Source organism: Azolla caroliniana, unplaced genomic scaffold (assembly GCF_043228905.1).
Source record: "Azolla caroliniana isolate FFs.n. ecotype wild unplaced genomic scaffold, voAzoCaro1.0.p SCAF_1, whole genome shotgun sequence".
NCBI classification, from domain to species: Eukaryota; Viridiplantae; Streptophyta; class Polypodiopsida; order Salviniales; family Salviniaceae; genus Azolla; species Azolla caroliniana.
The window spans coordinates 559863-575826 of NW_028230436.1; the positions used below are offsets into that span (position 1 = coordinate 559863).

Genomic DNA, 15964 nt, shown 5'->3' on the forward strand with positions numbered 1-15964 from the left:
TAGCAGAGTTGTCGTTCTTGTTGGTGCAAGATTTGAGTGCAATTGTGTACAGAGAGAGAGTGAGAGACGAAGAGGACGTTGTCTCTGTTGTAACCGTCGCTTGTGGCGAAGACAGTGAACAAGAGGTCGTTGCCTCTGTGTTCATCTATTGTATATTGTAACATAGTGATAGTTTGCAGTCTGTGGACTGTCGTGGTTTTTCCCGTGTTTGGGTTTTCCACGTAAACATCCTGTGTACTCTTCTCTTTACTGTGTCGTGCGCACATTACCCGTTTTTCTGTGTTTTGATCCTAGACTCAGTTGTGGCCGAGCGTTGTTTTCGGGACCGTGTAGTCCTTTCATAATTGTCTAACATTGGTGATCAGATGTAGAACATTATTATCAATACTAATGTTGGTAAATTATTTAAAAGATTGTAAAAAAATGGAGGAAGGAATCTTGAGTACATAACAACTCTTTGCAAGAGACGAATCTAGAATGTCATGAGGGGTCATTATGAGACTATAATTTTGGGAATGTTATTCGTTACAGAGCAAAATATTGTCGGAATGAATCACAAATTATGATAGGAAAAAAGATAATAGGAAATGTTGCTTTCCTGGAAGGCATTTTCAACAAGAAGGTCGGTAGTGGAAGTTGAGGATGAGGTATATTCTGGCACGAGACACATACGATCTTCAAGGAAACCCACTAAGGAGTAGTGGGTGAACACTATGTCAGAAAAGCACCATTGGGAAGGTATGTTAAGACAAACTTTGGTGGCCTATGGTCTAGAAAGATACACAATTTCATATCAAGGGTTGAGATTAGTGCCAAAGATTGGGGTAAGCAACATGCTTTGTCAAGCCGTTACTTCTATTAGAACCCATTTAAAAAATGGCATCTGGACTTCGATGAATTATTTGATCCATGAATGGTATTGCATCAAGAAGAGGGTTTAGATTGAGAAATTGGAACGTCCACATATATCAAAGGTAGGATGATAAATTGGCTAAGTGTATGTCACACACACAAAAGAAGAAGAAGAAGAAGGTGCCATCTATTCTCTAAATAACCAATTCAATAAGTAACTTGTACAAATTGGGAAGAACAACCTAAAAATGAAGTGCAAAGGCTCCAACTTTAATTGATCTACATCTAAACACATAGCTTTTAGCGTTCCATTCACGTTTGTCCCTAAATGCAATGGCCTTCCTTGTGTTCAAAGGAAAACAAAAGATTTGAGAACACTGACGCATGGCTATAATCTCTATGAGAAGTGTTTAAATATATATATATATATATATATATATTTCATTCATTTTGAATGTAATCTATAAAAGTGTTATGTATACCTCTTGGAGATCTAAGCAATATGAAATTACACATTTGTGGGAACTTTTAGATATTGCAATTAACCGAGGTATTATCTTATGTCATACTCTTCATTAATTAGCACCACAAATAAACGGGAAGCACTTAAAAGTAAATTTTTTGAGTTGAATTGAACCCATGCTTCCATCATCATCATTGTTGTTGTTTTGGCAGTTATTTGCAATTGTTGCCGCAAGAGGACTCCTCAATGTAAACTCACTACAAACTTGTGTAATAAGATGAAGGAAGATGCCTCCCCAAACACACGTTGATGGGCATCATACATACATATATGGACAGTAACCCACCGACCACAACAGCACAATGAGGAGTCCACACTTATCTTCTATCTATGGATGCTACGGGAGAGACTTTGGGTTTGTCCTTGGAAATAATTCCTTGGGTGAGAATTATTTGAGGCTCCACAGTCGGACGTGACCGTCCGATGAGGCACTGACGACGGAGAGGGAGAGGGGGAGTTGGCTTCCGGCGGCGGCGGCGGCGGGCATGGGCATGGCCATGATGATGGACTTGACGGGAGTGGCGTGGCCTCGCAGCACGGCCACGCAGGCCCACGCGCCCTGCCATCGCCTCCACACCCGGACCGTCTTGTCCTCTGATCCGCTGCACAACGCCTCCATCGCCATCGCCGATAAGCAGAGCACCGCACCCCGGTGCCCTACCAGCGTCGCCACCGGCCCATCTCCGGCACTGCCTCCGCCAGTCTTCTTGATGGGCCACACCTGGACTGTCCTGTCAGCTGATCCCGAGTACAGCAGCCGGCCGTCCGGACTCAGCGCCAGCGCATTCACCGCTGACTTGTGGCCGGCCAACGTGGCCACAAGCTCCACCCGGAAGAATGAGTTGTTGTTGTTGTTGTTGTTGTTGTCACAAGACGAGGCTGAGGTTGGCAGCCAGAGCTTGATGGTGGCATCCGCGCCGGCGGTGAAGACGGCAGCGGAGCGGTGGCAGACGATGCATGCATTGATAGCGTCATCGTGGGCGCGCGCCACCGACTGCAGGCAGCGCAAGTCGGAGAGGCGCCACACTTTGAGGGTGCGGTCCCAGGAGACAGAGTAGAGAACGTGGTTGGATGGGCAGAAGGCAAGGCACGTGATGGCATCCACGTGGTCGGTCCACAGCCGCCTGTGGTGCCGCCGGATGCGGACGTAGTTGCTGGCTACCAAGCTTTGGCGGATGCGGGCCCAGCTATATCGATCCGGCAACGTCCCTACACATGTGTAGTAGGAGGAGGAGGAGGAGGAGGAGGAAGAGGAAGAGGAAGAGGAAGAGGAAGCTGTCGTGGAGCCACTCTCCCTGCCCCTGTCCGGCCGGCACCTCCACACTCGGATCTCGTGGCGGTTGCCACGTGCGCATTGCTCCGACGTCACCACCGTGTTTCGGTCGACCACCGCCATCGCACGTACCATTCTCTTCTTTCCATCATCATCATCCTTCTTACGCCCACCACGTCCTCGTCCTAGTGAAATCGCCTTCTTGTCTCCACACCTTGATGCCAGGTGTAGTTTCAATATGTTAGAACCTCCACTTCCACCCATGATGTACACATGCTCCGGCCCGGCCTTCACCACGCATATAGTCGCCGACCTACATCGCATTTGGTTGGTATCATATACATCAAATGATTGTATGAGTTCGACATGTGGTGACGAGAAGTTCATAATATGTGTCCTTGTTCTATGGACAAGTGAATTGGCACGAAGTACCTCTTCCACATCATCATGCTTGGCTACATTGACATGTCGAATCAATGTCACATTATTATTATTATTACATGAGACCGTCTCATCCAATCCCTCACTGTTTTCAAGAGTGTCCAATGCCAAGCTGAGCTCAGATTGAATGCTTGAATCGGAGCTAGGTACCAAACTAGAATCCGACAGAATATTCCAATTCATACTCACCACAGAATCATCCGAATCTACACTCACATGATGAGATGTTGTTGTTTTAGAATCGCAAAGTGGTGGCAATGGTGACAATGGCAGAGACAAAGCTGTGGATTTCCATTCCTTGTCATGGCCAAGGAACCTTTTTTCATTAGCATTAGAAGGGCTCATTAGAATTCTCTCTACCTACTAGGATAAAATGAAAGAATGGTGGTGGCAAGGGAAAATTGCTCACAAGCCCCCCGCTACTTGTGATCAGGTTTTGTGACATAACATGGTAGGAGTGGATAGATCGTGACCAGAGAGAAAGAGGGTGGGAGAAGTGTCCCTCCCTTATATTTTGACTATATATTAGTGAAGTGCATGATGTGAAGCATGTTTTCTCAGAGTAGGGTCGAGAAATTCAACAAAGCATTGGTTTGCTCAATATCATGGAGGGCTCTAACTTCTAGTCTCCATTTTGCCGTCATAAAGTTAGGGGGTTTAAAATCTATTCATTTTCCTAGGGCCCAAGGCCAAGTGCAAGTGCCACTTGGCCCTTGCGCCATGTGGTTAGTTTTCTTCTCATAAAAAAGGAGATCTCTCTTTAATGTAATTGTTTTCATTACCCATTTTGCTTTCTTCCTTTCCTCCCCAAGGCTCATGAATACATATACGATGCTTTTACCACTTGAAATATGAAAGTAACCCAACATTTGAACGAATCTTCGACCTTATCTATGCTCGTAGAATTTTATGTGTTTCTCTACATCACACTGGTTTGTTGTGAAACCTCCTTAAGCAACGGATAGTTGAACTATTTTGAGGGAAAAAAGGGGCGGTGGAACCATCCTAACTCATCTAATGACTTTGAAGTACATGTATTAAAGAACCAGTATTCCAAAACATTCTTCTTCTACTCATCCATGATCACCGCTACTTGGAGGTGTCTTGATTAAAAAGGAAGTTTTCCTTCTCTCGTATCTAATGAACTTTTGTAATTGGTTTAATTATTCCAGCTTTCTTAGTTTCTCACATTGAAGTTTTCGTGATCACATTCTTTTGTATTAATTCTTTAGAACCCTTCCTCGTAAATGTTACTATCCACCTAGCGCAATTTTCCTTTTAGAAATTTTAGAACACTTGTCGATAGTTTTCTAGAGTTGATACGAAGTCAATTGAAATGTATGAATTATCTTTAGATACAATTTATCTTATCCAAAAATACGAGAATCCAACATTGTTATCTTGGAAAATGCATATTATAAGTTATACTAATTACTTTTGATGTTTTTACCAACCATTGTGATCATGAACTGATGCTACAAATTTACCAATGCCCATTTCTCATCAATCAAGTGGTTAGATTCCCATATATTAACCAAGTAAAATATCAATGAGATTCGACTACATTAGGAAAGTAAAATACTAATCATGATGCATTGTTGATCATATGATGTGTGTGTATGGAGAGAGAGAGAGAGAGAGAGAGTAAAATCTGTTATTGTTTGTTTTAGCTCACAATGCCTTGAGTATATGAGAACTTTCTATAGTGACACGACTTACAATTTTCAAATTGTTGATTTAGTTTCAATGGGAAGTGCTTTGAGTCTTACATTTTTTGAGAATTGCACCAAGAATAGTTTATTAAGTTTCCACGATGTGAGCTTAATGTTTTCAAGACACAAATCTAACTCTAATAATAAAAAACATAACTCTTTGTTGAAAAAACTGAGTTAACCTTAGTCAACGAATACGGCAACTTATAACAAAAATGTAGAAAGAATACATAGGTACATGTGAAATGCATACAATAGACTATCAAGTTTTATATCTATAGAGACCTAAGACAACAAGTGGTGCAAATTGCATATAGATTGCATGTATTTTCTTCTTGTTGCAGCCTTTCTCTATTTAATTATGGTGCTAGAGTCTATGCAAATGTCAAAGGCATCCAAGATGGGGGGCCTTTCTGTAGTTCCATGACCATTATATGTGGAAACCCCCCTCCCTCCACGACCACAACTATAAATTACTTAAAACGCAAAGGTTTAAAACCTACATTCATATTTGTCGTTTGTCTTTTACTAGGGTGAAAAAAGTTTTGACTTTTAGCATCGTGTTGATTCTATCATTTTAGAAACTCCGAGCATGCTTGCACTCATTCTCGTGCCTATCCTTAATTTTAAAATGATATATTAATAGAGCATTTCGTGTCTATTTAAGATCATTGTTATCTAGTTCCTTGGCAAGTTGGGAGAGTAGTTGTGTGTGAATAACTTCAAGGAATTAAGGTTGAATCATTGATACCACCATATAATTCTTTCTTGTCCTAATCTAGAATTTCATGAACAAACATTCATTTTGCCTATTTTGTCTCACATTTGAATATTCGCTTAGATCGCCCATAACTTTAGATAGTGACATCTCGTTAGAGATAGACTCTAACAAAGCGCACAAACCTTGCACATAGTGCACTCATCTCACATTTCAATATTCGTTTGGAGTGCCCATAACGCTAGATAGTAGCATCTCATTAGATATCTATTCTAACCAACCATGCACATAGTGCACTAGTTCAATAGCACAATTCACTCAATAGGATTGTTGTTTTTGGGTATCTTGCATTTACCTCAAAAGGGAATGGATGATTTTGGACAACTTAACAAAGCCAATATACTCTAATATTCTCCATCGCTATTTTTGCAGTACAAAGCACAACAAAAAGTATGTATACTAGTATCTCCTCCACATAGTTAAGATACTTGTGATTGGGAGGGTAGAGAACCATAATTTTAGATAAGAATAAAGAATAATGTGTGACTTAAGCGTAACAATGAAGCATCCATTGAAATTTTCTATGTAACGGTTGGCATTTGATTACAAACTATTTATGCTTTTAGATATGCAATGAGCTAACAAGATATGCAATGAGCCATCTATAAGATACGACTTTTAAGAATTTTGTTCAGACATACGAATTGCTCATGCCAACAAACAAACCACTGCGATAGACTTGTCCATGAATCTACTTTGTCATTAGAAAAACGAAAAATGCATACGGTTTGCATTAAAAAACACAGATAACAAATTCGGCATGCTAAAAATGGAATATTTTAATTGTAATAAAATAAATACATTAGAAGGTTAATGAGGAGTCATAGAGGAATTCTCCAACGTTGAACATTGAGTTGTTTGAATTGAGTAGCAAGAGAATGAAATTGTATTAATTTGTGCATTGGTTGTATTTAATGTTAACATTTTTGTCGAAGCTTGACCAAACTTTTGCCCCTTATTCCTTTAGTAAAAACAAATTCTCTTCAACTATTGCGATTTCTTTTTTATGCCTTGTGATTGAGATGTCATTATGAATTCAAAATCAACTGAAGTTGTAAAAGCCAATCATGGTTATGTACTCTATTAGCTAGTTCGGACTAAGATGGGGGTGGAGGATGTGGCAGAGATGACACCATGGCCTTGGTTAACAATCCTCGATCAATAGCCACATTTTGGGACTTACTATAAACAAATCCAATTGTCAAAGAGGGTATCGTCAACCACTAGAAGATGAGTATATTTGGCATTTGAGAGGAACCTAGGAAAATATTTTCACCTAGTCGTACTTCCTCACTTATTCTTATGTAGCATGTTGGAAATTAGCCAAGTGACATTCCACGAGACTCACCGGCTATGTTCACTAAAATAGATTGGCCAATTTTTAGAGATCTCAATGCAAGTCATTTAAAGGATTGTTGGAAATTTTCTAACACTTGAAGATTTTTGGCAATATATATGTGCCGATAAGAATATCAATTAACATAAAGCAAACAAAAGTAAGGAGAAAATAAGGAAGAAAGGTTGTTAGACCACCCGATCACCCCCTAACAAAGGTGTCTCTTAGCAACATCCCATATGGAAAACCATCTCTAGTACGTATACAACAAATCTAGTGCTGACAAATTATGTTTGGCTCCATGGACTCTCATAAAAACATCATGTTGGATTGTAGACCACAATTCATCTCCTATTTCTAGCAATATCTCTTCCAACTCCTTAGAATCATACATCTCCACACCATGCTTATTGAATTCTAGCTGTTATTTGTCCATACACTACGTGGTCATATATGATGATCTACAGGGTTCAGCTGATGTTCTATGGCAACGTCAAGTGGACTTTAAGAAACGATGGCAAGGGCTTCACTTATTTTCAGATACAGCTTCTGGTCAGAGGTGGAATTATGCCATACCTTCTTTTTTGTTGCATAGCTTGTAGTTTTTGCTCCACTTGTTTCTCATATGATATCATCTGTTTGATCAAATGTTGGTATTAGCCTTTGTATCACAATAGAGGTGAGATGAAATGTCTCCTTCTGTTTTCTATATGTACATTTCTCAAGTAATATACTGATGTATATCTTTCTTTTTAAAAAAACTCCTTAGAATCAAATGAAGTGGTCCTCAATGTTATACTAGAAGACTAATGCTCAAACTAAATGAGTCAATCAAGTCTCCAAACAATATATCAAGTGCATGGTGTGCTATCAACAAGATGGTTGGATTCAATTATTGCCATTAATTGAGTTAGCATACAATAACACATGGGATTCTTCAATAGCTATGGTTTCCATCTATGTTGTAGCATCAATATACCTAATAGTTGAGTGAATGCATCTATCGAGGAGTTGGCCAAGATACCAATTGGGGCTTATTGTGACCAAGGAAAACTTGTGAATGCATGTGCACATTATAAAGAGTAGGTTGATCATGGTCTAGTTGCACCACCCAACTTTAAGGTTGGTGACAATCAATAGCTATTGCATTCAATCATCACCACAACTCGATCCTATGCCAATTTAGATCACAAGATATTGGGACGCTTCTGAAAATCTGATTAGATTAATCCTATGGCCTTCCAACTTGCACTAGGACTGCATCTCAAACTCAAGGAAACTATGCCACAACAGTACTACCTCCGATACTTTTTTCTAATCAAGGTTATCCATTATCAAAGAACTCTTGGGAACCTTGCTAATGCACTTGATGTGGCTCCAACCAACTCAAGATTAGTGATAAAAGGAGGGGATGTCATGGCCCCCAAATGTTACATTTAACTAATGTAAATAGTTAGTGACGATGTGTTTTGTAGACAATGTATTTGTGGGTTGCCACATGTAAGGCTTTAAGCTTGCATACTAATCATTCATGCATGGTATGGATTATCGATTGTATAGAAGGGGTCTTAACCACAACCGATTCTTAAGAAGATCAACAATGTAATGGAATATAATCTTCTTGTTTTGTGACATATCATCTCAACAACTTGAGATTGATAATGCTCATACTAGTTGAGTCCCTAAAGAGGAAAAGATATGTGGATTATATCCAACTTACGCCGAGATAAGGGCTAAATACCAAGACATACTCAGATCCTCTCCCACCCTCTCCAAACTATTAGATACTCCATATATAAAGAAATTAGATAGATATATCTTAGAGCTAAAACAACATAGAGAGAATAAGCTACAAAATGTTTACAATAACCTTTCTAATATTCACCAACATGTAACCAATGAATATTTTCAAGGACAAGGGGAGACGATGAATATGGGCATCCTTGAACACGTTAAGTTGTACAATACTACAACACTTTTACCTTTAAGTTCTATTTTTATTTTTTTTCGATGATTGGGTAAACACCCCATTTTGTTGTAAACCAATTGTCTCATGGGCCAAATTTGGTCTTAGAAGACGTTAATATATCTTTCTTCTCTCTCTCTCTCTCTCTCTCTCTCTCTCTCTCTCTCTCTCTCTCTCTCTCTCTCAGACACACACGCGCACACACCACATACGTCATTTGTTACTTTTGAAGAAAATAGTAAAATTCGAGCAAGAAAAGTGAATGATTGAGACAAACAAATGAGTGTGCCAAGCAAAGAAGTGAAACGACAGAGAGGAAAGCAGAAGCAAGAAAAACGAAGAAGAAGATGAGACTAGATTGAATCCAATACAATTCAACTAACCATACACTTCATAGTATGACCACTCCTTTAATATTCAACTAACCATACAATATACTAATACACATAAACTTCTAGATGTTTATTTCTAATATCACGTTGGTTGTGTCATTATCCTCCCTTTTACTATCGAATTCTAGGCGGAGCAGGTTTGTGGGGATAATGATGATGAAAATCCCAAACTACGTCTGGTGCATCGCAAAGGTGGTTGATTGGTTCTCAAGTGGTTTCAAATAGAGGATAACCCTTTCATGATACTAGATAATAAATTTTTATGTGCATTAGTCAAGAGTCTAGGATCTTCTCCACCTCAAACTCCTCCCCACATTCAAGTATAACTGAAGGGAGTGCTTGTCTGCTTCCCTTGTTTGTTTCAAACATATGCTTGTCTGCTTCCCTTGTTTGTTTCAAACATATGCTTGCCTTGCCCGTTCATTGATCAATATCTTACATTCATAATTTTTTGAACTCCTTAAGGACAATCAAACTGGGAACTACCTATTTATACAACCAATAACGCAAAAGTTAGCACCTCTATATGGAAGATATGCATACAAGTTACCTTGTGATCACCCATTTAACATTGGACTAACCATACAATACGCACTTTGAACGCAAGGAAGAAGTGCATACTTAACCGAGCTGCGTACTTTAAGGGTTTTCTGGAAATTTTTAGGGCTTTTTTGAAATTTTTAGGGTTTTCCAAAAAAAATTCTCTCTATGTTTTGATCACACAATTCTTGATAAGAGAAGTGATCAATTTATGTGATATAATTGACCTAAAACATTTCTTGTTTCAACATACTCTTCTTGAATATCGTTTCTTTCTTGATTCCATATTACCGTTAGTTTTCTCATTTCTGCTAGGCTTAAGGAATACATATGTTATTCATTGGATTACCTTGGATGCGCTGATATTTTTTCCTACATTTTCTTCCTAGTGGTTGCATGTTTAAGCAATTGTAGTAGAAATGGAGGAAACGGGAAAAGAGAGGAGAGGAATGACAGAGAAAGATTAGTTTGCAACTTCTACCATCTTTGAGAAAAAACAATATGCACAAAAAGTGAGAGAGGGAGGGAGGGAGGAAAAGAAAGAAAGAAAGAAAATTAAGGATGAATGAATCGAACAAGGCGGCCATGGGGGGTGGGGGGGACAGACCCCATCCACCATCGTGTAACAAATTCTTTTAATTTTATTATTTTTAGAAACTCATTTTATTGTTTTTTGGTGTTAGGAACATAGTTCCAAATTGGTTTGATGTAATTTCATCATGAAACAGTGTAAATTTTTTTATTTGGATTTTGACCTCTATAGAATGCGCACTTAATAGAATGGTGTACTTAAGTGGGCACGTACTTAATCGAATGGTTACTGTATACTAACACACATAAACTATTAGATGTTCACATTTAGTATCACGTTGATCGTGACATTTCTATTTGTATATATCCATACTTTTCTGCTCACTTAGTCATTGTGGTCCTTAATTGTCGTATTAACTTTAAATTATACTATCTTTCCTCTAACTTCGTTCACTCCTTTCTCTCACCAACGCCCCTTCTTTGAAATTTGAACTCATTTCCCTATATATTAAAATCACAATCATCATTACATGGCATTGTTATCATTCCTACCGTAAGAGTTGTGGAAAATCATTTTTTCGGGAGAGATTGTTGGCTAATTGTTGTGTATCAATTTCAAAGTTGTTATTTTTACAATGAAGAAAATGTGACGCTTTTTATGAAAAAAACATGAAAAACATGAGGCTCACTCATTACTTTAAACTAACGCATTTCAAACCAACATAAAGTTTACCGTCACACCAACACACAATTGCTTTCTAGTTGTAATATTTGATGGACATATGAATTGAACTCTCTAACATTGCTTGAGCATGTATGTCTTGTTAAATAATATGCATAAACATTTATACATGGGTCGAAATTGAGTTTTTGTACCCCTAGAGGTATTTGTTTAATTTCAACCATGAGAATCATGCCATCTCCATGAAACATGATGGAACTAACAAAATCACAAGTTCCAAACACTAATTACAATCATTCCTCTTAAGAACTTAGATACACTTTTGGCATGAAACAATTTATCATGTCCACTCTTATTTGGCTCTCCAAAACAATTTGAATGGCTTCAAGGCACACATTTTATTTAGGAGAAATACTCCATAAATATAGTAACCTTTAGTTCATTGATGGAATATGATACTCATGTTAAGAAAATGGTGTTTTTTTGTTAATGTATTAGGTGGCTCGGCTCGGCTTGGCTAGTTCAAGCTCGAATCGAGACATTGCTAACTTCTAGCAAATAGATTTAAAACTAAGGTTATTCTTGTGAATATACTCAAAACAAGGATAAACATTGTGTATAATAAATAATAACAAACTACTTGCAACCATAAAAAAACTACAAATATTTTGGGCTCGAGGTTTCTTCCAATCATAGATGGAATATGCGTACTACGCGCCGCATAAAAACAGTAGGGTTGGCTATGCATTGGAGAAGATATGCAATGGTGGAAGAATTAAACATTAGGTTCTCAAACGTGCCTTTTTAATTCTTGGCTAGGACTGATGCTTCTCTATGGGGTTGAAGTTATGGCAACAACGAGCTCACTTAGAAAAAGTTTGAAAGTGCCCAAAACCACTTTGTTATGAAGTTTTTGCAAGTCAAGCTACAACTATCGTACGCATTCCTTCTTCATGAGACTATTTCTCTTCTTGATGAGATCATGTTCTTTGAGTACATGCTTAAGGTTCAAAACCACCCCCACATCTAACTTCCCAAAATTAAATGGGAATCAAGTAGAAAGACCCCAAAAACACACAAAAATTGCTTTTGTGTGTTTAGCATTCGAATGGATGCAATTTTGTGCATATTGCTTTCTATGTCATTAATACACATTCTCTTCCTAAGGTTAACTACATAAGGCCATATCCATATATGTCAAAACAAATTCATTGATGTTGTTGTCGATGTTCAAGTTCTCCTCTTTGTAATACCCTTCCAAGATTTAAAGTGTTTGCTTCATAAAAAGTCTTCGAAATTGGCTTCATCTGGTGTATCGATGGCCACATACATAAATAAAGTTCAATTTTAGAGAGAGAGAGAGAGAAGAAAAATTTCCAATACCCATGTAGTTAGTGGGTGACCATACTTCATTGTGACACCCATTGTAAGTAATGATTTTCACACACATTTATTAATATAATTGTGTGTTTTCACCAAACGATGCACATAAGACCTTCCTAAAATGATTGCATAACCACTCTCTCATGTATGTATCTACTTTGTTAATTGTTAATTATTGTAGTACTTTGTCAATAAATTGCATAGTGCAATAACAAATTTCACTCACATTAGCTTTTCACATAAAAAGATAATGTGAACATTTTCCATGTTAAATTTACTTCAGTCACCTTTGGACCCAATTGTGGGTGATGGTGGTGTGGTGTGAAATGCATTTAATATCGGCAAAAAGTCACGAATCCATTCATTTCGAAGAGTAAATCAAACAGAAAGTTTACCGTGAAATGCATCCAAACGTATTACTTTGGGACAACGAATGGAAAGTTTCAATAAGCAATCTGTGATGTTCTCCAATGTTTGCAAATTACAGAGTTGCCTCTTACAAAATCTACTCTTCGATGACATGTCAATCTCTCCAAGCACATCAACGAGAACAAAAGTTGTGAGCCAAAATCGATTGTAAACTATTATGTTAATTACTCACATGACAGATAACAAAACACCCGATTTTCATGAGGATCATCCTCCTTGATTGCTAATAGCGAACCTGCATTTTGCCGATTTTGTAACCCCACCAAACAATTGTGGATGGGCGGCACATGTTAGTTTTTCAGATGGGTGTGTGATAGAGTTACATGCATTTGGTGAGCAACCCGCCATCCGGCCCTTCCTTCATCACCCCATTCTTTTTTTACCAAACAAATGAAGCAACCAACAAACAAACAAATAAATGAATGAATGAATGAATGCATTACTACCAATCCATCTACTCTGTCTCTATCATATCTCTCTCAGATCTCTATTTGTGCATTTATTATAACTCCTCCTCCTCCTCCGCCCTTCCTTTTTTGGTCCTCTGCTTCTTCTTAGGTTTGGATTTTGAATCTAGCACCGCAAGAACACGGACCAAAACCTCCTCCGAAGAGAAGAGAGAAACAGAGACAGATACACTAGTTATGGCGAGCTTCGGTTCTGTGTTGAAGCGACTTTATCTTGCTGTCTACAACTGGGTTGTCTTCATTGGATGGTAAGCCTGGAGCCATATCTTCTCCGTGTCCGTTTGCTTCTCTTCTTCCTCTTCTTCTAGGCATGCGACCATCTGTTTATATTTCTTTCTAGGATTAGATATTCTATTCCATTTACAGGGTGGTTCGAGCCTCCCTTTCTAGTTTTGATGGGGTTTTTGAGCCTCTCTTTCTATTTTTCTCGAGGGGTTTATGGGCTTCTCTTTCAATTTCTCTCTTAGTGTGTATCGGGTGTACTATTAATTTTCCATGGCTTTATATTCTATTCCATACACAGGGGTTTTTAGCTTCATTTTCTATTTTTTCTACATTTTTTGAGCTTTCATTTTTGTTTCTTTCTAGGGATTGATCTTGTGGACAATTGTTTTTTCTACGGTTTGAAATGCTAATCCATTTTTCTAGGGTTTTTAAGCCTCCATGTCTGTTACATTTTTCTAGAGCTAGATTTTCTGTAAAGAGAAACAAAATGAAAAACTTTTCTCGCTTTTTTTTCTTTATTTCAGGTTTCAGGTGCTTTACTATGCAATTCAGGCTCTGAGAACATCAGGATATGAGGCTGTCTATGATGCTGTTGAGAAGCCATTGCAATTTGCTCAAACTGCAGCTGTTTTGGAGGTATCTAGTGATGTCCCTTTTTTGTCATTGAATACTGTATGCTGAATTTTCTGTCAGTTTAACTAAGAAATTTGATTTGATTGTTGGTGTTTTTGTTTTTGTTTCACAGATCTTCAATAGTCTTGTAGGTAAGGTCATATTGTTTTTGAGTCCAAACCTTTTTAATTCCATATACAGATTTTCTCTGTGCCTGTTCTAATTTTATTTCTCTATTGGAGTTGTAATTTAATCGTATTTTCAATTTGGATCCGCATGCCTCACATTAAGGCATTGTGAGGTCCCCTATTTCTGCAACATTGCCGCAGATTGGATCTCGCCTTTATGTTACATGGGCTGTCTTATGGAGCTTCCCAGAGGTATTTTTTATCAAACAATTTCATTGGATTTCAATTAATGTGCTTGTTAAAATTATTTGTATTTTTGCTGATATAATACTATATTTACTTGGAGCCAGACTCGAACCAGCCCATTTGTTTCATCTTTGGTCATTAGCTGGTCCATTACAGAGGTAAGTTTCTCTTCTTTTATATATTATAGGAATATGCAGGAATGTGTGAGAACTCCTAAAACAAATCGCACTAGCAAAATAGTTCAAAAAAGGCTTCTTTACATTGTAGACTTGCAACATATCAAATTATAGGATGTAGGTCCAAGTTCCCTTCAGTTCACACCAAAGATAATATTTTATTACTTAGTATGACACATTGCTTTTGCTGTAAACAATGCTCTTTTTTTATTAGTTAATCAGGTATTCATTCTTTGGTATGAGGGAGGCATTTGGGATTTCACCTTACTGGATGCAATGGCTAAGGTGGTTTAAATTATGCTTTTTTTCTCAACATACTGACTAATTTCAAATGGGACTTGTTATATTACCTTAACATCACTAGAATTCTAATTTACGTAATTGGATTCTCCAGATATAGCACTTTCTATGTATTGTATCCAAGTGGCATCACAAGCGAAGTCTACTTGATTTATCTTTCAATTCCATATGTCAAGGTAATGAAACTGGAAAAAAGAAAGAAAAGCCAGATTTGTCACTATTGATTGACATGTTTCCAGTGAGATCCCTTAAGAGATGATGATTTATGGTGGTTTGTGTGTGTGTACAGGCATCAGAACTGTACTGTCTCAGAATGCCGAACAAGTTTAACTTTGCATTTGATAACTACTTTGCTTGCCTTGCGACACTTGCCACTTACGTGCCTGGTAAGCTAATAAACCTTGTATAATCTTTATAGATTACTCTTAAGATTTCTAATCTATAACAAAATAGATTTACACTTGGAAGAGTTTCAAAAAGAATTATTTACTTAATACTCAATGCCATTCGTTGCTTTGCTGTTTTACAGGAAGTCCATACATGTACACATACATGATGGGCCAAAGAAGCAAGGCTCTGGCAAAGGCAAGAAAGACTGAATGATTTTGTTTCTTCAGCATTGTCGCCATGGAAAATATTTCTTGTTTTGAGAACAAATTAGGGGGGGAACCCTTGCTTTCAGATACTCTTCAGAAATGCCATAACAAGGTGAAACTGATGAGATATTTAGGCCCATCATATGTTCTTTGATCATAATAAACATTTTAATTTGAATGAGATTTTCTCTTGTCAAAATTGTGAGACTGTGGTTTCTTATTTCTTTCATTCAGAATGTACTTCAATACTTTCATGGAGTTCTAAGATATCTAATGTTGTATTATGAGTGCTACAGATGAAAATAATGTACTTCAATTAACAGTGATTCCAACTATTAAGTGTATGATAGTGCATGGCTCGAATCAGTAGAGATAG

The 15964-nt window shown here is 37.8% G+C and overlaps 2 protein-coding genes across 2 annotated transcripts; one reads left to right on the forward strand and one right to left on the reverse strand.

Annotated features, from left to right (window-relative positions):
- Window positions 1-1500: 1500 nt before the first annotated feature.
- On the reverse strand, window positions 1501-3666 carry LOC147868096 (uncharacterized). Its single transcript, XM_087315291.1, has one exon. The coding sequence runs from the start codon at window positions 3432-3434 to the stop codon at window positions 1764-1766; it is 1671 nt and encodes a 556-aa protein (XP_087171417.1). The 5' UTR covers window positions 3435-3666; the 3' UTR covers window positions 1501-1763.
- Window positions 3667-13379: 9713 nt separating this feature from the next.
- PAS2 (Protein-tyrosine phosphatase-like, PTPLA) lies at window positions 13380-15769 on the forward strand. The gene is made up of 9 exons (XM_087315300.1): window positions 13380-13553; window positions 14055-14166; window positions 14276-14294; window positions 14434-14522; window positions 14621-14674; window positions 14907-14977; window positions 15087-15168; window positions 15282-15378; window positions 15522-15769. Exons 1-9 carry the CDS (start codon window positions 13483-13485, stop codon window positions 15593-15595), a joined length of 669 nt encoding a protein of 222 aa, XP_087171426.1. The 5' UTR covers window positions 13380-13482; the 3' UTR covers window positions 15596-15769.
- Window positions 15770-15964: the final 195 nt, after the last annotated feature.